This window comes from Cebus imitator, unplaced genomic scaffold (assembly GCF_001604975.1).
Source record: "Cebus imitator isolate Cc_AM_T3 unplaced genomic scaffold, Cebus_imitator-1.0 Scaffold183, whole genome shotgun sequence".
Lineage (NCBI taxonomy): Eukaryota > Metazoa > Chordata > Mammalia > Primates > Cebidae > Cebus > Cebus imitator.
Genome location: NW_016107498.1, coordinates 3,918,027 through 3,938,576, shown reverse-complemented (window position 1 = coordinate 3,938,576; position 20,550 = coordinate 3,918,027). Strand labels below are relative to the sequence as shown.

Genomic DNA, 20,550 nt, shown 5'->3' with positions numbered 1-20,550 from the left:
TTTTTGTAGTTTTAGTAGAGACGGGGTTTCACCATGTTGACCAGGATGGTCTCGATCTCTTGACCTTGTGATCCACCCGCCTCGGCCTCCCAAAGTGCTGGGATTACAGGCTTGAGCAGAAAAGTAAACTTCTAAATCTTAAGTAATGATAGAAAACCAACTAAAATTATTTTCAGGTACTACTCTGGTCACTGGTGTTCTATAATATGAGAATCAAAGACATCTGTTTCCCTATACAGTACAGCTTGTTTCTGTAGATACATTATTCATATAATAATTCTATTATAAACATTAACAAAATATTTACTTGTAGAACCACCACAAAAATGTTACTTATAAATGAAACAAGTTTCTCTTTAATTTCCCCATAGGTAGAGAACCAACAACAAAAAAATTTTTCCTAAAAAGTTAGTTCTGGCATATTTTTACTTCAAAATTTCCAATTACTAAGTAAAGGGCATTCCAGGACCTAATTTTATTAGCTTTTAAAATGAACTGCTCACTTTGGGAGGCCAAGGCAGGCAGATCACTTGAGGTCAGGAGTTCGAGACCAGCCTGGCCAATATAGTGAAACCCCATCTCTACTAAAAATACAAAAATTAGCTGGATGTGCTGGCAGACACCTGCAATCCCAGCTACTCAGCAGCACAAGAATTGCTTGCACCTAGGAGGCGGAGGTTGCAGTGAGCCAAGATTACACCACTGTACTCCAGCCTGGGCAACAGTGTGACAGTCTGTCTCAAAAATAGTAATAATAAAAGAAAACGAACTGCAAAGTAGGAGAGACAATAGCATTTCTCTCCATTATTATTTTTTTGAAGTAGACTTCACGGAGTCTGTAAATATAAGCCCTTGGCTGCTTTTATGGGTAATGATTCCAGGTATACTGCTTTTTTCCACATCAATAAACTTGCAGGCAATCTTTAAGTGTATTCTAAGTTCCAAGAATGATGAAACACACTGAGAATTCCGGTTAAACAGGCTGGATTAAGTAAACGAGTTTATTCTTACTCCCTAATAAAACCCACTAAAATGACAACAAAGGAATAAACCCACAAGAACAAAGAGAATCTGGGACAAAGACACCACGGCAACTGGAAGAGGTCAACAACATTATGGGAAGTTTAAGCAGACAGACAAGATTTAACTGACTAAAACACAGAATAAGACTGTAAGAAAATTCCAGAAATCAGAGGTATGACATATTTCCAAAACTGAGGGTCAAAGGTGGGACTAAAAGCAGTAGAAAGACTATAGAAAAAGAGTCCTTGGCAGTCAAGACCCTTCCCACTCCCCTGAGCAGAAGTGACATCCTCTGTCTTGGGCAGGAGACAAGTGGCTTTATCCTCTGGAAAAATATGAAGCAGAATGTGTTACCAGGCACACTAGAAGGCAGGGAAAGTTAAAGGGTGGAAACAAGGACATTTAAAATGTTGATATACTAAGTTAGAAAAAAAAAGTTTGTATTTCAAGTGACAAGGTAAGATCTGCAAAAAGTTGATATCCTAAACAGTAAGACTCTCCTAACATCTTCCCCTGCCTGACCCCCCAGAACTGTGGCAGCCAAACGTACACTCCTTAAGCAATAAACTACTTAATCCTCTTTGAGAGACACTGTCCAAGAGAAAAGATTTAAATACTGACAAGTGAGATTTCACTACAACACAGCCACATCCCCACTCAGTAAGGGCTTCACTTCACAGAGAAGCCCTCCGGCTGATAAATCCTGCCACAGACACGGCTTTCAGTCAGGATTTTTCCTGTCTCTCTTATAAGCATAAAGAGAAAGTCAAGAATTACCAACCATGAAAGAGGCCAAAAGAGATGAAAAGATCTCATACCCATGAAATTTAAAAAAAAAAAGGAAGGGATGGGTGGGGAAGGATCTCTGGCGAGACTCCACCTGCCCCTGCCCTGGCCCCCCAGTGCCCAGCCATGATCAAGGCAATCCTAATCTTCAACAACCACGGGAAGCCGAGGCTCTCCAAGTTCTACCAGCCCAACAGTGAAGATACACAACAGCAAATCATCAGGGGGACTTTCTATTTGGTATCTAAGAGAGATGAAAATGTTTGTAATTTCCTAGAAGGAAGATTATTAATTGGAGGATCCAACAACAAACTGATTTATAAACATTATGCAATGCTAATATTTTGTCTTCTGTGTTGATTCTTCAGAAAGTGAACTTGACATTTTAGATCTAATTCACGTATTTGTGGAAACATTAGACAAATGTTTTAAAAATGTCTGTGAACTGGATTTGATCTTCCATGTAGACAAGGTGCACAATATTCTTGCAGAAATGGTGATGGGGGGAATGCTATTAGAGACTAACATGAATGAGATTGTTACACAAATTGATACAGAAAATAAGCTAGAAAAATCTGAGGCTGGCTTAGCAGAAGCGCTGTTATCAGCTGTAAAGAATACGAATCTTCCTGAGATCCCAAGAAATATTAACATTGGTGACATCAGTATAAAATTGACAAACCTGCCCTCTTTTAAATAAAAATTTTAAGAAGCCACTTCCAGGTAAAATCCAGAGGAAAAAGTCATCTAAGTTTACCATGCAGTCATTTACCAAAAATAGAGAAGAGTCTTAACTTTTGCTCAAGGTACTATATAGGAATTGTGTAAAATCAATATGAAAGTTCAATGTTTTGGTGCGTCGGGGAGAGGCTCCAGACCTGCATGCCATGCCCAGAGCTCTCAGCGCTGCTCCCAGCCACAGCCTCCCACACGCCTCGTTCAGCTTCAACGTGGCAAAAATCTCCAGCCCTACAGAGGGTGAGTGGTGCATCAAGTCCCTAACTACTGTTTTCCAGAAGTACGCTGGAAAGGATGCTTGTTAACTACATTCTCTCCGAGACGGAGTTCCTAAGCATCATGAATAGAGAACTGGCTGCCTTCACAAAGAACAAGAAGGACCCCAGTGTCCTTGACCGTATGATGAAGAAACTGGACACCAACAATGATGGGCAGCTAGATTTCTCAGAATTTCTTAATCTGATTGGTGGCCTAGCTATGGCCTGCCATGACTCCTTCCTCAAGGCTGTCCCTTCCAAGAAGCGGACCTGAGGACCCCTTGGGCCTGGCCTTCAAATCCACCCCATTTCCTTCCTGCCTTTCTGTCATCATCTCCACAGTCCACACATCATCCCGAGCCCAGCACACCAACCACCTCATGCAGGCCCTACCTACGGATAGTAATAAAAAAATGTCACTTTTTTAAAACACGAAAAAAAAAAAAAAAGAAAGTTCACTGTTGCTTTTCTTGCTCAGTGATTTTAAAGAAATTGAGTAGTTCCTATATGATTTTTTCTTTCTTTTCTAAACTGCATTCCTGTGCCCACCTATGGCTTGCCTCTATGTATTGGCTATTACAGTGTTTTAAGAAGTATTTCCAGTATTACCTAATTTTTTTTTGGTGACGGAGTCTCGCTCTGTTGCCCACGCTCGAGGACAGTGGCACAATCTCGGCTCACTGCAACCTCTGCCTCCTGGGTTCAAGTGATTCTCCCACCTCAGCCTCCCAAGCAGCTGGAATTATAGGCATCCCAAGATGGGGTTTCACTGTGTTGCCCAGGCTGGTTTCAAACTCCTGACCTTGTGATCTGCTCCCCTCGGCCTCCCAAAGAGCTGGGATTACAGGCATAAACCATCACGTTCGACCCAGATATTTCTTTAATTGTGTACAACCTAAAATGTTGGTGGTTTGTATGGATCACAAGGGCAACATTCCTTAATTCCTTCCCCTATCTGTCACATAATTGTTATTTAAGGAACCAAGTACATATTTCATGAAAACATTACGACTTTTTTCTCTTAGTTTAAACTCCAAGGTAATTGTACTTCTAAAACACACCACACACACACACACACACACACACACACACACACACACACACGATGCTACTTTAAAAAAGAATAGATAACAAAAAACTTCTCCCCCAAATTAAATGTAGAAATCTTTAAAAATCCATACAAGAGTTAGAAAATAAAATTGAGGAAATATCTCAAAAGAAAATAAAAAGACAAAGAAATGGATATAAGAAAAGGTAATCCAGGAGATACTACATACAACTAAAAGGAATTCCAGAAAAAGTAAACAGAGGAAAGAGAGAAGAAATTATCAGAAGAACACAAAAAAATCCCCAGAACTTAAAAAAAGTTTTAAACAAAGGAATGGAAATCTCAACCTGAAAAGAAGCTAAGAGAAACAGAAAGAGTTTTAAATTTCCCAGGGAAAATAATTTCCAATCTAGAATCCTATTACTATAGTTGAAGAGAGACTACTGATTTTTAATTGTATAAATCTCAAAAATTACTTTCCATCCTTCTACTCCATGATGTGCTCTATAAAATGAGAAAGTAAATCAAGAAAGAGAAGGGTATGGCGTCTAGGACACAGCAGATCTAACACATGAACGAGCTGAAGATCAGGTATGCAGTATCCAACTAGTGAAAAGAAAAATGGAACTGAAGGATGACCTGTGTTCAATAGAAAAATGACACTTCACATATATCAGAGCATCTGGAAGACAAATTACCTGTCAGTACAAAGAAAACAAAACAAAAATGACACTCTGTTAGAAGGAATGTAATTACACTTTAAAATGTGGGTCAGCATGAACATAAACTGAGTGCTCATCTGTGATACAGAGAGGGTAGTGGAGAATGAACGATCTTTCACAGAAGGAATAATGTTTAAAATGAAAAAAAAAATAACAATTAAGCAAATTATCTAGAATATGGAGATTAATTCAAGAAAAAAATCCCTAAGAGTTATTGCCTCTGCGGAGTGGAACTGATGGTAGGAGGGAATGGGCTGGAGATTGCTACTTTTTTTCATGCAGCTTCTTAAACCCATACTCAAATCGCTATTTTGATAAAAATTAAAGGCCAGGCTTGGTGGCTTACATCTGTAATCCAAACACTTTGGGAGGCTAAGGAGGATGGATCACCTGAGGTCAAGAGTTCAAGACCAGCTTGGCCAACATAGTGAAACCCCATCTCTACTAAAAATACAAGAAAAGTAGCCAGGCATGGTGGTGGCTGCCTGTAATCCCAGCTGCTCGGGAGGCTGATGCAGGAGAATCACTTCAACCCAGGAGGCAGAGGTTGCAGTGAGCCAAGATCGTACCAACTGCATTCCAACCTGGGCAACAAGGGCAAAACTCCTTCCCCCCAACCAAAAAATTAATGTAGAGCTTAAAAAAGAAAAGCCACTTAAAGTAAAACATTTATGCAGGGAGTACTGACAATATATATTACTTACCACACTGTATAATTGGCTGCATTTAATTCAATAGCGTCCCGGGTTAGCTTAAAAGCTCTTTCACTTCTTTCGTCACGCTGTAGGACAGCTCGGAAGTAATCATAAACATCTCTAACTAGAGATAGAGCACACAACCACATTAGGACCATCTTACTTACAACTAGCACTATAATGTATAATGTTGCTATATCTACGCAGAAGGATATTTTATTGGCCTTTGTATCATTTATATCAAAAAGCAGTCAAATGGCTATGGTTGCCACCCTGATAATGCCCTAGTGTCACAGACACAAAAAGCATGGGCTACTTATGTCTAACCATATGCCTACTGCTTACGTGCATGCATAAGAATTCATGCCAGATTCCAAATCTCCCATAGGCCTTATGTGTAAAAGGAAAATTAGGGGTGCATACATTCAAATACATTCATATAGCTGTTTTTCTGAAATTTTATTTTGATGATCAGATTTTTAAGTGAAAAATATGTCCAAAGGCAGAAAACTCAAAACAGTACAAAAAGGTTCACACTAAATTTCCATTCCACTAAATTCCCAATCCCCCCCCACAGAAAAGCAACCATTATTAACTGATTCTACTGTATCCTTTGAAATATATTCTATGCATCTCCAAGTATATGGCCTAATTCCATCCTTCATTTTTATGCAAACGAGATCCCATCCCACTCTGAGCTTTGCTTTTTTCACTCATACATTATTAAAGATAGTGTAAACTAGGTCGGGTGCGGTGGCTCACGTCTGTAAGCCCAGAACTTTGGGAGGCTGAGGCAGGCAGATAACCAGGTCAGAAGTTCGAGATAAGCCTGACCAGCATGGTGTAACCCCATCTCTACTAAAAATACAAAAATTAGCTGGGTGTGGTGGCATGGGCCTGTAATTCCAGCTACTGGGGAGGCTAAGGCAGGAGAATCGCTCAAACCCAGGAGGCAGAGGCTGCGGTGAGCTGAGATTTGCACCACTGCACTCCAGCCTGGGTGAAAAAAAAAAAGTTGAATTCATTCCAGAGCAAAATTTAGAAACAACATAAATGTCAAACAACTATGAAATACTATGCAGTCATTAATACTAAGCTTCCTTGGCCAGGCGCCATGGCTCACGCCTGTAATCCCAGCACTTTGGGAGGCCGAGGCAGGTGGATCACTTCAGGTTAGGAGTTCAAGGCCAGCCTGGCCAACATGGTGTAACCCTGTCTCTGCTGGAAATACAAAATTAGCCAGACATGATGACGCATGCCTGTAATCCCAGCTACTCAGGAGGTTGAGACAGGAAAATCGCTTGAACCCAGGAGTCAGAGGTTACAGTGAGTCAAGATCATGCCATTGCACTCCAGCCTGGGCAACAAGAGCGAAACTCTGTCTCAAAAAATAAAACCAAAAAACAAAAAAAACAAGCTTCCAAATAATTTCAAATTTGTAACAAAATAAAACGTTAACTATATATATAATGTATACATATAACATTATTTTACACACACATACACATAAAATATACACATATACATATGCACACTGATAAAATAAACTTGGAGCCTATCAGGCTGGCATAGCTCCGAAGCCTTAGGTTCCTATGTAAGCAACCAAAATCCAAGTCAATGTAAAAGGTAAAATGAAACATCATTAAAATATTCTTTTTTTTTTTTGAGACAGAGTCTCACGCTTGTTACCCAGGTTGGAGTACGATGGCACGATCTCGGCTCACCACAACCTCTGCCTCCTGGTTTCGAGTGATTCTCCTGCCTCAGCCTCCCGAGTAGCTGGAATTACAGGCACTGCTATCACACCCAGCTAATTTTTGTATTTTTAGTAGAGACGGAGTTTCATTATGTTGGTCAGGCTAGTCTCAGACTCCTAATCTCAGGCGATCCACCCGCCTCAGCCTCCCAAAGTGCTGGGATTACAGGCATGAGCCACTGCGCCTGGCCTAACATATTCCTTAATTTAAAAATTATATTGGCCAGGCACAGTGGCTCACACCCATAATCCCAGCACTTTGGGAGGCCAAGGCAGGCAGATCACAATGTCAAAAGATCTAGACCATCTTGGCCAATGTGGTGAAACCCCATCTCTACTAAAAATACAAAAATCAGCTGGGCGTAGTGGTGCAGGCCTGTAGTCCCAACTACTCAGGGGGCTGAGGCAGGAGAACTGTTTGAACCCAGGAGACGGTGGTTGCAGTTAGCCAAGATTTTGCCACTGCACTCCAGCCTAGCGACAGAGTGAGACTCCATCTCAAAAAAAAAAAAAAAAAAATTATGAACGACATACTGTTGTGCTCGAAGTTTCCAACACTTTGCCTTTTTTTTTTTTTTAAGATGGGGTTTCACCATGATGGCCTGGTCTCAGGTGATCCACCCACCTCGGCCTCCCAAAGTGCTAGGATTACAGGTGTGAGCCACCATGCCCGGCCTACTTTGCCTTTTTTAACTCAACATTGTTTCTGAGATCTGTTCATGTTATAATAGATCTAAATCCTCTTAATGGTTATATAGTATTCAACTGTATGACAATGATGCATTTTATCAATTTCTCCAAAAGATAGACATATAGGTAGTTTCCAATTATCTTACTTTTTCCAAAAATGCTACAAATATAGTAGCTAACGTATATAATGCTTACTATGAGCCAGACACTATTCTATGATTTTATGTGAATAATTTACTACATCTATAGTTAGTACCATTATCCTCATTTTACACATGTGGAAACAGAGGTACATAGGAGTTAAATAACTTGTCCAAGATTACAGTCAGTAAAATGTGAAGTTAGAATTTTTTTTTTTTTTTTTTTTAAAGATGGGGTTTCACCATGTTGGTCAGGCTGGTCTTGAACTCCTGACCTCAGGTGATCCGCCCACCTTGGCCTCCAAAGTGCTTGGATTACAGGCGTAAGCCACTACGCCCAGCCTAAGTTAGAATTTGAACCAGATGGTCTGGCTCCAAAGTCTGTCCTTGTAACCTCCTGCGCATATCTTCTCACGTCATGTGCCAGAATGAATCCAGAATATCACATCAGAAGCAGCATTGCTAGGCTATAAGATAGGTGCATTTTCCAGTTTTAAAAGATATAACAACACTGCTTTCCAAAATGGCTAAACATACGAAAACTGCCATATGAAACGTATGGAGCTCTTCATATAACTTAATACCTAACATCATAAGACAGTTTTCATTTCTGCCACTTAAACCACGGGTGAAAAATGGCATTCTCATTTCAGCCTGTCTATCCTTCATTCCTAACGATAAGAGATTCTTCCTATTTTGTTGGCCAATGGCATTTTCTTTTCTATGAATTGCCAGTTCATACCCTTTGTCCATTTTTTGATTAAACTCTCTGTCTCCTTATCCTTTTGCAGAAATGACTTACAAGTTTTAATATGGATCCTGCTTTATATGACGTATCTTCTCTCACACTGCTACTTGTTCATGGTTTCTTCTGCTGTGGTTTTAAATTGATCTATTTGTCTATAAATGGTTGGCAGGTCAAACTTATCTTTTATTTTATGGTTTTACCTATGGTGTATGTAGGAATTCAAAATGTTAATTTTTCTTTTTTTTTTTTCTTTTTTTGAGACGGAGTTTTGCTCTTGTCATTTAGTCTAGATCACAATGTCGGCTCACTGCAACCTCCACCTCTCGGGTTCAAGTGATTCTCCTTCCTCAGACTCCTCAGTAGCTGGGATTACAGGTTCCTGCCACCACACCTGGCTAATTTTGTATTTTTAGTAGAGATGGGGTTTCACCATGTTGGCCAGGCTAGTCTGGGACTCCTACCTCAGGTGATCTCACCTCAGGTGACGTGCCCACCTTGGCCTCTCTAAGTGCTGGGATTACAGGCGTCAGCCACCACATCCAGCCCAAAATGTTAATTTTATACCTTGCAAAAAAAGGTTATTAATTTATCCTCAATGGAAACTTGATTATATGTTTCCCCCAACATCTCTGTTATAAGTACTTATGAATCTGAAAAAGTTATGGTTTGTATTTCTCTGATCACTAGTAAGGTTAATATAACTTTATAGATATTTTGTGAAGTGTCTCTTCACATATAATATCCTTCAAAGTATGGGAGTTTTGCATTTTAGTGCAGTTATATATTCTGACCTTTTCCTTAATCGATTCTGAGGTTTACATTTTGCCGAAAAACACCTTCTTCACCCTAAGAATGATAGGGATACAATTCTGCTTTTACTTAATTGCACAGCCAACTATTCCAAACCATTATTTGATTAATCCATCCTTTTCATGAAGGCATAAAACGTCCTTTTTATCATATGCTAAGTTTTCATAGAGTGAGGACCTATTTCTAGAGTCCTTATTAATCTATTTCTGTGCTACTTCCACTTAATCATTTAGTGGCATATTTGTATACTTAATAAGGAAAACCTGTTTCATTATTCTTTTTAAAACATTTATTGTCATTTTATTTTTTTATTGTCATTTGGTTATCAGCAAAAAAATGCTTTTGTAAAAGAATGATCTTAGTAAAGCCTTAGCTGAAAGAACATATATATACATAAAATTACAAAAATGTCATTCTATTTTATTCATTTACCCTTTCCTAGAACAATTAACAATTAACATTTGCATAACCTTCAATTTACATTTTCATTCATTATAAAAGAATGATACTTTGTCAAAGAAAAAAATCCACTCATTCTAATATCCATTCATTTTAATACCACTCAGTTTTGATATTAAACTGAGCCTAACACTTCATTGACAAAATATATTTTTAAATGCTGATGTTTCAGCAACCAAAGTTTATTCTAAAAACAGTAACTCATTTATATTGTATTATACATGCACAATCTCCCAGGCAGTGGGGTCTCCAGGAAGGAAAAGAAATGCACAATTACATAGTAGCTATTATCTATTATACTGTAACATTCATTACTTGTTCATTACTTAGAATATGTCCAGTCTTTGGGCAAAATAAAACTTTTAATCATAAAGATAAATCACCAAAAAAAGCACAAAATTAACTCATCTTAAGTCACTGAGATTTTTATTAGACAAAAATCTGTCATCTATCTTGCTACATAGTTGTGAATTCCAATTCTGCTACTAAGTTTAACTTACAGACCTTTTCCTAATTCAAACAAACTTACATTTGTCACTATAAATGATCTGGACCACGGGATTGGGGCCATCGTTCTGCGGCACTGGATCTATGTCAGCCCATTCTGCTCTGTCCCTGAAAACAGACATTCCCCCACCAGTGGTTACATTCAAATACAGAAGAAAAAAAAAGAACTCTAGTGTTTTAAAAATGACAACAATTACACTTACATTAATATTAGTAACTTACAGGGCTCGTAATGCAATCATGGTTGGATTCTCCATGACCAAGTTTTGCCAATATGCTTTACATATTAAACTACTAAAGTAAAATTAAACAAATAACCCCTAGATGCTGAAACATTAATCAGGTTTTCAAATTCAAAGTTTTATAAGTAGAAAACATGTTTTTGCAGCAAGTACACAGTATTTTTTTTTTGAAACAGAGTCTTGCACTGTCACCCAAGCTGGAGTGCAGTAGCCGGATCTCCGGTCACTGCAATCTCCACCTCCCACGTTCAAGCGATTCTCCTGCCTCCACCTCCCAAGCAGCTGGGATTACAGGCGCCCGCCCCATGCCCAGCTAATTTTTTGCATTTTTAGTAAAGATGGGTTTCACCATGTTGGTCAAGCTGGTCTCAAACTCCTGACCTCAGGTGATCCACTGCACCTGGCCCACAGTATTTTTAACTTAGAAATCAGTCTAACTCATTGGTCTACTAAGATTCGAGTCAGTCAGCATTTTTTAAAAGTTTGAGTAACAAAGTGCTAGGAATTGACATTTTAATAAGCAAGCACCATTAACATACTCAAGAGGTGGTACATGTAATCAATAAGAAAGCAGGCTCTGGAATCCGACAATTGCCTAAGTCATAACATTGGCTCTACCACTTACTAGCTGTGTGACCTTCAGAAAGTTACTTAACTTCTTTGGGCTTGAGTTTCATCATTTTTACAAAGAGGGCAATATTACTACCAACCAACCTTATAAGGTTTTTTGGAGGATTAAATGAGGTAACAGATGTTAAGCACTTAAAACACCCACTGCAAACAGGCAGCATTCAATGACTACTAATAAGCAATGCTAAAATAACTGTATAGTAACAATTAGTGCTTTACAGAAATTTGTGAACTACCCAGTGTGACCAAATTTCTCTTCAACACATTCACTTATATTCTTTTCCTTTCCCTTTTTTTTGGGGGGGGGGAGGGAATTGAGTCTCGCTCTAGACATCCAGGCTGGAGTGAAATGGCACAATCCAGGCTTTCTGCAACCTCCGCCTCCCGGGTTCAAGCGATTCTCCTGCCTCAGCCTCCCGATTAGCTGAGATTACAGGTGCTCGCCACCAAGCCTGGCTAATTTTTATATTTTCAGTAGAGAGGGGGTTTCACCATGTTGGCCAGGCTAGTCTCGAACTCCTGACCTCACGTGATCAGCCCACCTCAGCCTCCCAAAGTGCTGGGATTACAGACATGAGCCAACGCCTTCGGCCTTCCTTTCACTTTTTATTTCTCTATAATGATCAACTATTGACAGCAAAGATTCTGTGACATCCATGCTAGAAACTGTGTCCATTATACAAGGAGAAATACAAGAGAAGCCGTGACCTGAGAGTGACACCTAAAGCCTGGGGGAGTGGCCTGGAAAGGTAACGCTGTCATTTAGTCACCAGGAAATCACACACAGTCATGTTAGAACCTGCGTATTTCACAATCCAGAGAGCTAACTTGAGAGTTATGGGGCTACCAATTTAAATGAGTAAAATATTATCTCCAAAAAAACAAAAAAACTCTAGTTAGTGACTTCTATTCATTCATAAAATCAAGGTAAACAAGCCACAGAATGGGTTTACCTAGAACTACAAATGTAAAACTAAGGCGATTATCTCTGCAGGTTCACAGGGAATTAGGGAATCAGCATTACCGTCTAAAAGCAAAGAACTGATGGAACTGGGTGTCGGCAAAGACGAGGGGCGTCTCCAGTACACATCACTTGTATTATATACGGAGCGATGCAGGGAGGCTTAAGAGAGGTTCAGTAACAAATCTCTTTTCAGCCTTTAGCCTGGCTGATACGAGGCGCTAAAATACGGATTGGATGAAAATGCCTCAGTGCTCCAAGCAGAGCAAGCCACGGGAAGCCCTCACACCTCGTTTTTAGGGTAAGCAAATCTGGCCCTGGTTTACTGCCCGACTACCAGAACTGCATCCTAACCCTTGGGTATTCACTGCTTGTTACCGGCACAGCGTTCTGGGCCGTGAAAGAGAGCGGGAAATTTCTTATATTTACGAAACGCGACGTCTGAAGACCTGAACGAGTGCGGTTCAGGACGCAGCAGTTTCCGCGCGGCTTAAAGCGAGCGGGAAGCCGAGACCTCGCTGTTCGGCGTCCCCACGGTCTCGCGTCGGCGCCGCCCTGGGAAGAGACGACCTCACGGCTGCTGCCCCGGCCCAGCGCCCCGCACTGGCCCACGCTACACCGCGGGAACTTCGGCCGGGCGCACCGGGGCCGGGAGCGCGCGCCGCGGGCCTTGGGGCAGCTCGGCCTTCAGGGAGAATCCCGCGCCGCGGCCGCCGCGGGGGCGTTACCTGTATAGGACGTAGGAGGGCGAGTCCAGGCTCAGAAACCCGTCGTCCATGGGGGACGCCACGGCTTCCCCGACCTCGGCCGCCATCTCTCCCTCGTGCTGCTGGGGGGGCGGCGGTGGGGGCGGCGGTGGGGGCGGCTGGGGCGGGGGCTGCTCCGGCTGCCCTGGCTCTCCGCCTTGCGCAGCCTCCCCGACCCCCTCTGTGGCCGCCATCTCGCCTCGGTCCGCAACGGAGGCCCCGCCCCTCTGAGGCCCCGCCCATCCCTTCCCCGCCAAGCGGGCAACTTCCGGTTTCCTGGGTTTGTTTATTTTTATTTTATTTTTTTTAAACCATAGAGGTGCTGGCTAGAAGGTCCTGGCTGGCGGCCCGGGCCTGGGTGGGAGTGTGTGGGTGCTGGCGGCGTCCGCCGCGAGACTGCGCGGCTCTTCCGAGGGCCCCCAGGATCCCACCCGTCTTTCCATGTGTCGCCGTTCCGGAGCTTTGCAGACGTCACTCGGACTGTATTAGTGCTGTTAGCGGCCCGGGCAGGAAGAGGGCGATGCCTTTTTGGACGGAAGCTTGGGGCCCAGGGCGGCTGGCGGACACTGAGCACTCTGCCCTTTGCGTCCATCTCAGCATTTCCGAAACAAAATATAAAGGCCGGGCACGGTGGTTCACGCCTGATCCCAGCAGCTCAGAGGCCGCGGCAGGAGGATCGCGTGAGACGAAGGATAGCGTGAACCCAGGAGGATCGCGTGAACCCGGGCAGTCCAGACCAGCCTGGGCAACATAATGCAACTCTTTCCCTACCAAAAATACAAAAACTTAGCAGGACGTCATGTGAGCGCCTGTGGTTCCAGCTACTCAGGAGGCTGAGGTGGGAGGATCGCTTTAGCTGGGAGTTCGAGGCTGCAGTGAGCTGAGATGCCACTGCACTCCAGCGTGAGTAACAGAGACCCTGTTTCAAAACAAACGCACACACCAATAGAAAAGGAAAGTAATTTTTGGTGAAGTTTGTGTTTGTATTTATATATGTTCAGATATAATGGTGTAAACCAAAAAAATAAAATTCTGAACCCAAACCATCTGAATAGACCCTTCCTCTCTGCCAAGGGCATTCCAAAGTTAACCTGAAAAACTTGTTCAGGCCATGATAGAAGGGGGTAGGGTAGGCCACTAACATCAAGGCCAACCTTAAGTCTGATAAGAAACATTTACAATCTATTCTCTCTGAAGCCTGTTACTTGGAGGCTTCATCTGCATAATAAAACCTCGGTCTTCACAACCCTTTATCACAAATCTGGACATTCTTTCTATTCATAATAACTTTCAACCAATTGCTAATCAGAACATATTTAAACCTACCTACGCCTGGAAGCACCCCCCTCCCCAATGAGTTGTCTTGTCCTTCCAGACAAACCAATGTGTATCTTGCATGTATTTGATTGAAGTCTCATGCCTCCCAAAAATGTACAAAACCCAGCTATGCCCCATCCACCCTGGGCACATGTTCTCAGAATCTCTTGAGGGCTATGTCACAGGCCATGAATCATTCATATTTGGCTCAGAATAAATCTCTTCAAATATTTTCCAGAATTTGACTCTTTTCATTAACAAGGGGTCATATGAATGAATGCTGTTGTGGCTCAGAAAACAATACCCCAAATGAAGGTCAAGCATCAGCTTCAGAAGCCCATTCTCTCTGACCTTCTCCTGTCCTCCTCTCTGTGACCACTCCTCCTGAGGCAAACCACAGCAACTAGAATTCCTCTTCCCCCTTGCAAATCATAGAAACCAGAAGCTTTTTCCCCCAAAGCCGGCCATGGCACCTGCAAATACTACTCTAACCTCCTTCCAGCCCTGCCTTTCTATGTGACCGCTGGCTGTAAAGAAAATATACCCTAGTTCTAGAGGGCTCTTATCCCACTGGGGGTCACAGGGAGGAATGCTCCACAGAGAGGCCAAGGAAAACCTGAACAAAAAGGACTTTTTGACTTTCTCCACTCCATATATTGCATTAAATCATTCTCTTTTTGTTCAAAGAGGCTATAGTATTGGTGCAGAAATAGATAAACCAAATAATGGGACATAGTAGAAAACTCACAAACAGATCCATGTGTATGTGGATGCTCGAGACTAGACAAAGCCTTCGTTGCAGAAGATTGAAAAAAGGATGGCGTTCTGAATAATGGTGCTGGGTCAATCAGGTACTAACAGAGGAAAAGAAAAAGAAATTGCATCCCTATGTCATACTTCCTAGACTTCAATGTGAAAGTAAAAGCATAAAAGCTTAAGATTCTGCACAAAACAGAAAACCTAGAATGGCAAATAAATGCATGAAGAGATGATCAGACTCATTATTAATCAAGAAAATGCAAATTAGAAATCTCTTTGGCCAGGCAGGGTGGCTCACCCCTGTAATCCCAACACTTTGGAAGGCTGAGACAGGTGGATCACCTGAGGTCAGGAGTTCGAGACTAGCCTGGCTAACATGGTGAAACCTTGTCTCTACTAAAAATACAAAAATTAGCTGGGCATAGTGGCATACACCTATAACCCCAGCTACTTAGGAGGCTGAAGCAGAAGAATTGCTTGAATCTGGGAGGCAGAGGTTGCAGTGAGCTGAGATTGTGCCATTGCACTCCAGCGTGGACGACAAAAGCGAAACTCCATCTCAAAAAAAAAAAAAAAGAAAGAAAGAAATATGTCTTTATACTTACCTGGCAGGGGAGATACCATGATCACGAAGCAATATGTCTTTATATACTACGTACATTCACTACATTGGCAAAAATGGAAAAGCTTAGCAATTTCAAGTGGCTTTGGAAAATAGGTTGGCATTATGTAGGAAAGTTGAAGATACACATTGTTATCACCCAGTGCTATGGTTTGGATATTTTGTCCCTACCAAAACTCATTCAGGGTTGACAGGCACGGTCTAGTGGGAGCTGTTTGGGTCATGGGAGCAGATTCCTCATTAATAGATTAACGGCCTCCCTTAAGGATAAGTAGGTTCTTGCTCTTGCAAAATAGACTAGCTGTCTTCCTCAGTTTCTCTCTCTTGCTTCTTCTCTTGCTATGTGATCTTTTTGCACACAGTACTCCCCTTCTCTTTCCCTGATGAGTTGAAGCAGTCTGAGAACCTCATCAGGTAAAGCTGCCCAGTCTTGAGTCTTTCAGCCTCCAGAATCATGAGCCAAATAAATTTCTTTTCTTTATAAATTACCAGCCTCAGGTATTCTTATTATAGTAACACAAAATGACTAAGACATCCAGCAATACTCAGGTATATATATATATTTTTAAATGGTGTACTCACATGCATCAGAACACATGAACAACAGTACTGGCAACACATTGTAATAGCCACAGAGTGGAAACAATCAACATGCTCATCAAGAGTACAACGTGGTATAGTCAAATAATGGAATACTTGCAAAATAAAATGTATGAACTAAAGCTCATGCAATAATCAGCATGGTTAGAAGAAAATCATGGCTGGGCACAGTGGCTCACATCTATAATCACAGCACCTTAGTCAAGCAAGAATTCTACCACTGAACCACCCATGCATCGCAGCACTTTAGGAGGCCAAGGCAGGAGGATCATTTGAGACCAGCCCCCAGGAGTTTGAGATCAACTTAGCCAGACCCATTTCTTAAAAAATACAAAAATTAGTTGGGTGTGGTGACATGTGCCTGTAATCCCAGGTACTCGAGAAGCTGAAGTGAGGGGATCACTTGAGCTCAGGAAGTCAAGGCTACAGTGAGCCATGATCACACCACTGCACTCCAACCTGTACAACAGAGTGAGCGCCTGTCTCAAAAAAATATAAATAAAGGAAAACATGGCCAGGCGCAGTGGCTCACGCCTGTATTCCCAGCACTTTGGGAGGACAAGGCAGGCGGAACACGAGGTCAAGAGATCGAGACCATCTCCACATGGTGAAACCCGGTCTCTACTAAAAATACAAAAATTAGCTGGTTATGGTGGCACACACCTGTAATCCCAGCTACTCAGGAGGCTGAGACGGGAGAATCACCCGGGAGGTGGAGGTTGCAGTGAGCCGAGATCGCGCCTCTGCACTCTACCCTGGTGACAGAGTGAAAATCCGCTAAAAAAATAAAAATAAAAAATAGAGTGAGAACTCACTTATTACTGACAGGATAGCACCAAGCCATCCATGAGAAATCCATCCTGATGACCCAAACACCTCCCAAAGGCCCCACCTCCAACACTGGGAATTACATTTCAACATAAGATTTGGAGGATCAAATATTCAAACCATAGCAAGACTCCATCTCAAAAAAAAAAGAGGACATTTCTTTCACCTTTCACCTTTATCAATTAGGAAATTAAAAGAATTATGGACTCTCTGGCCAGGAGCTGGAGATAAAGACCAAGACCAAAGTACATATTTAATATATCACAGTACCACAGTTGTATAAACAAAGTGCTGAGCCAAAGAAACCACAGTGTATAATTCTATGTACATTTAGTTTAGTAACACGCAAAATGATACCCTATTGTTTTTACTTAATGATAAAACTCCAAACAAAATAAAATGGTTACCACAGAACTCAGACTAGTAGGTACCTCTAGGGGAGGAGAGGAGGTTATGGTTGAGAAGGAACATGTGTAGGGATTCCAGAGTGCTTGCAATGTTTCATTTTCTGCCTTGGATCATGGTGACACTGGTGTTCACTAGATCATCACCACAGGGAGAAACGTGGAATTCTACGTTCCCAAGTTTCATATATGTCAAATGTACTCCAGGTAAAGGTTTTATGCTAGCTTGATTTGAAAGTGATCACTTTTCTAGAAAATTACGTAAAAGCTGTGCTTCACTAAAAACAATTCTTTGTTACTCAAAAAAAAAAAAAAATCTATAACTCACTTTTCATAAAGGCTATTTGAAAAAAAAAATTTTTTTTTTGAGACGGAGACTCGCTCTATTGCCCAGGCTCCAGGCTGGAGTGGAATGATCTCAGCTCACCACAACCTTTGCCTCCCAGGTTCAATCAAGTGAGTCTCCTGCCTCAGTCTCCCAAGTAGCTGGGACTACAGGTGCCTACCCATGCCCGGCTAATTTTTGCATTTTTAGTAGAGACAGGGTTTCAGTATGTTGGTCAGGCTGGTCTCGAATCCTAACCTCATGATCCACCCTCCTTGGCCTCCCAAAGTGCTGGGATTACAGGCGTGAGCCACCGTGCCTGGCCTAGGCTGTTTGAAATTCTGAAAGGGAAGAAATGCGACTTTAGCTTTATGAAGCCAGCTTGCTTCTTTCTGTCTGAACACTCCGGAGACAAATGTTGAAATATGTTGGCCAAACATGATGTGTAGCTTGGTCTCCTCCACAGAAACATAGTTTTTAGTGATAGTTATTAACTACTATATAAAGCACATCGTGCATGGTATTTCTTTTAGAGACTGTGCTTTATATAGTAGTTAATAGTTATACAGCAGTTACAGGCTCACAGCTGTAACCCCAGCACTTTGGGAGGCCAAGGTGGGAGGATTCCTTGAGCCCAGGAGTTTGAGACCAGCCTAGGCAATCCCGTTGCTACAAAAAAAAAAAAAAAAAAAAAATAGCTGGGTGTGGTGGTGCGTGCCTGTGGTCCCAGCTATTCAGGAGGCTGAGATGGGAGGATCACTTGAGCCCAGAAAGTTGAGGCTGCAGTAAGCCATGATTGTGCTCCTACACTCAACGTGGGCAACAGAGGGAGATCTTGGATCTAAAAAATAATAATAGCCAGGCGTGGTGGCTGACGCCTATAATCCTAGCACTTTGGGAGGCCAAAGCAGGTGGATCATGAGGTCAGGAGTTTGAGACAAGCCTGGCCAACATGGTGAAACCCCATTTCTCCCAAAAATACAAAAAATAGCTTGGTGTGGTTGCAGGCGCCTGTAATCCCAACTACTTGGGAGGCTGAGGCAGAAGAATTGCTTGAACCTAGGAGGCAGAGGTCGCAGTGAGCTAAGATTGCACCACTGCACTCTAGTCTAGGTGACAAGGTGAGACTCCGTCTCAAAAAAAAAACCAACCATAATAATAATGTTAATAATAAAAAATAAACCATTGTTGAATGTTTAACATTGTTTCAAATTTCTCACTTGGAATGTTTCATTCATGAACATCTCATATTAATAAATGTATCTCATAAACATTCATTTTGTGATCATTGTGTGCTACTGTTCTCAACACTGGTAATATATCAGTGAAAACAAAATTGATAACAAAAAAACACTCTGCTCATGGTATTTTCATTCTAGTGAGTGAGATGAAAATAAACATTTAACAGTTATTGAATATTATCTAGTGGTAAGTGCTAGGGAGGAAAAGCAGGGAAGTGAAGGGATGGATTACAAGTGATAGCTCATCGTTAGGGGGAAGTCTTTATTAAGGAGGTGACAGTCAAATAAAGATTTGAGGGAGATGAAGGAGCAAGCCCACGTGGATATTTTCCAGACCATTCCTGGCAGACGTCCAAAGACACTGAGCAGGGAGAGTCTGGTGTGACTGTGGATCTAGGCAGCTGGTATGGTTGGAATGGAGTGACCAGATGGGAGGGTGGGAGGAGGTGAGGTCAGAGATGGAGGTAGAGCATATTACAGGGTCTTATGTCACCCAGGCTGGAGTATAGTGGCGAAATCATAGCTCACTGCAGCCTTGAACTCCTGGACTCAAGAAATCCTCCCACTTCAGCCTCCCAAGTAGGTGGAACTACAGGTGTGTGCCATCATGCCTGGCTTATTTTTTTTTTAATTGTTGTAAAGATAGTATCTTGCTATGTTGCCCAGGATGGTCTCAAACTCCTGGGCTCAGGCAATCCTCCTGATTTGGCCTCAAAAAGTGTTGGGATTACAGGTGTGAGCCATTGTGCCTGGCCTGACATAAATTTTGAAATCAACAAGTATAAGCCATTTATATTTACTTTTCATAATACAAAATTTCAATCTAAACAAATATAGGGGAAATAATTCAATAAACCCTCATATTCTCTCAGCCAAGTAATGAAACAATCACCCACTCATGAATATTGATGTCAATACTCTTCTCTTTTTTTTTTTGAGACAGAGTCTCACTCTATTGCCCAGGATGGAGTGACGTGATCCTAGCTCACTGAAACCTCTGCCTCCTGGGTTCAAGTGATTCTCCTGCCTCAGTCTCCCGAATAGCTGGGATTATAGGCATGAGCAATAACAGCCGGCAAGTTTTTGTATTTTTAGTCCAGACAAGGTTTCACTACATTAGCCAGGCTGGTCTCAAACTGCTAACCTCAAGTGATGCATTCATCTCGGCCTCCCAAAGTGCTGGGATTACAGGCGTGAGTCACCGCGCTTGGCCCCAATACTCTTCTTTTAATCCCTTACCCTACAGAAATATTTTGAAGTAAATTCAAGACATCATATAACACATCATTATAACAGAAAAAATATAATTGTATAGGCTGGGCGTGGTGGCTCATGCCTGTAATCCCAGCACTTTAGGAGGGCGAGTCGGGTCACAAGGTCAGGAGTTCGAGACCAGCCTGGCCAACATAGTGAAAACCTGTCTCTACTGAAAATACTAAAAATTAGCTGGGCATGGTGGCAGGCACCTGTAATCCCAGCTACTTGGGAGGCTAAGA

At 42.0% G+C, this 20,550-nt stretch overlaps 1 protein-coding gene and 2 pseudogenes across 3 annotated transcripts in view; 2 read left to right on the top strand and 1 right to left on the bottom strand.

Annotated features, from left to right (window-relative positions):
- The window catches only part of FNTA (farnesyltransferase, CAAX box, alpha), a 51,889-nt gene extending 38,698 nt beyond the window's left edge, over window positions 1–13,191 (bottom strand). The window contains exons 1-4 of the mRNA XM_037744747.1: window positions 12,941–13,191; window positions 10,402–10,487; window positions 5,279–5,393; window positions 2,688–2,778 (exon numbers count right to left, since the gene is read on the bottom strand). Coding sequence (XP_037600675.1) covers window positions 2,688–2,778; window positions 5,279–5,393; window positions 10,402–10,487; window positions 12,941–13,152 — 504 coding nt within the window. The 5' untranslated portion in view covers window positions 13,153–13,191. The remainder of the gene's footprint in view (window positions 1–2,687; window positions 2,779–5,278; window positions 5,394–10,401; window positions 10,488–12,940) is intronic.
- Window positions 1,921–2,642, top strand: LOC108316205 (annotated as a pseudogene). The gene has a single exon (XR_005202999.1). The product of XR_005202999.1 is annotated as an AP-3 complex subunit sigma-1-like (transcript).
- Window positions 2,622–3,237, top strand: LOC108316207 (annotated as a pseudogene). The gene has a single exon (XR_001830230.2). The product of XR_001830230.2 is annotated as a protein S100-A11-like (transcript).
- Window positions 13,192–20,550: the final 7,359 nt, after the last annotated feature.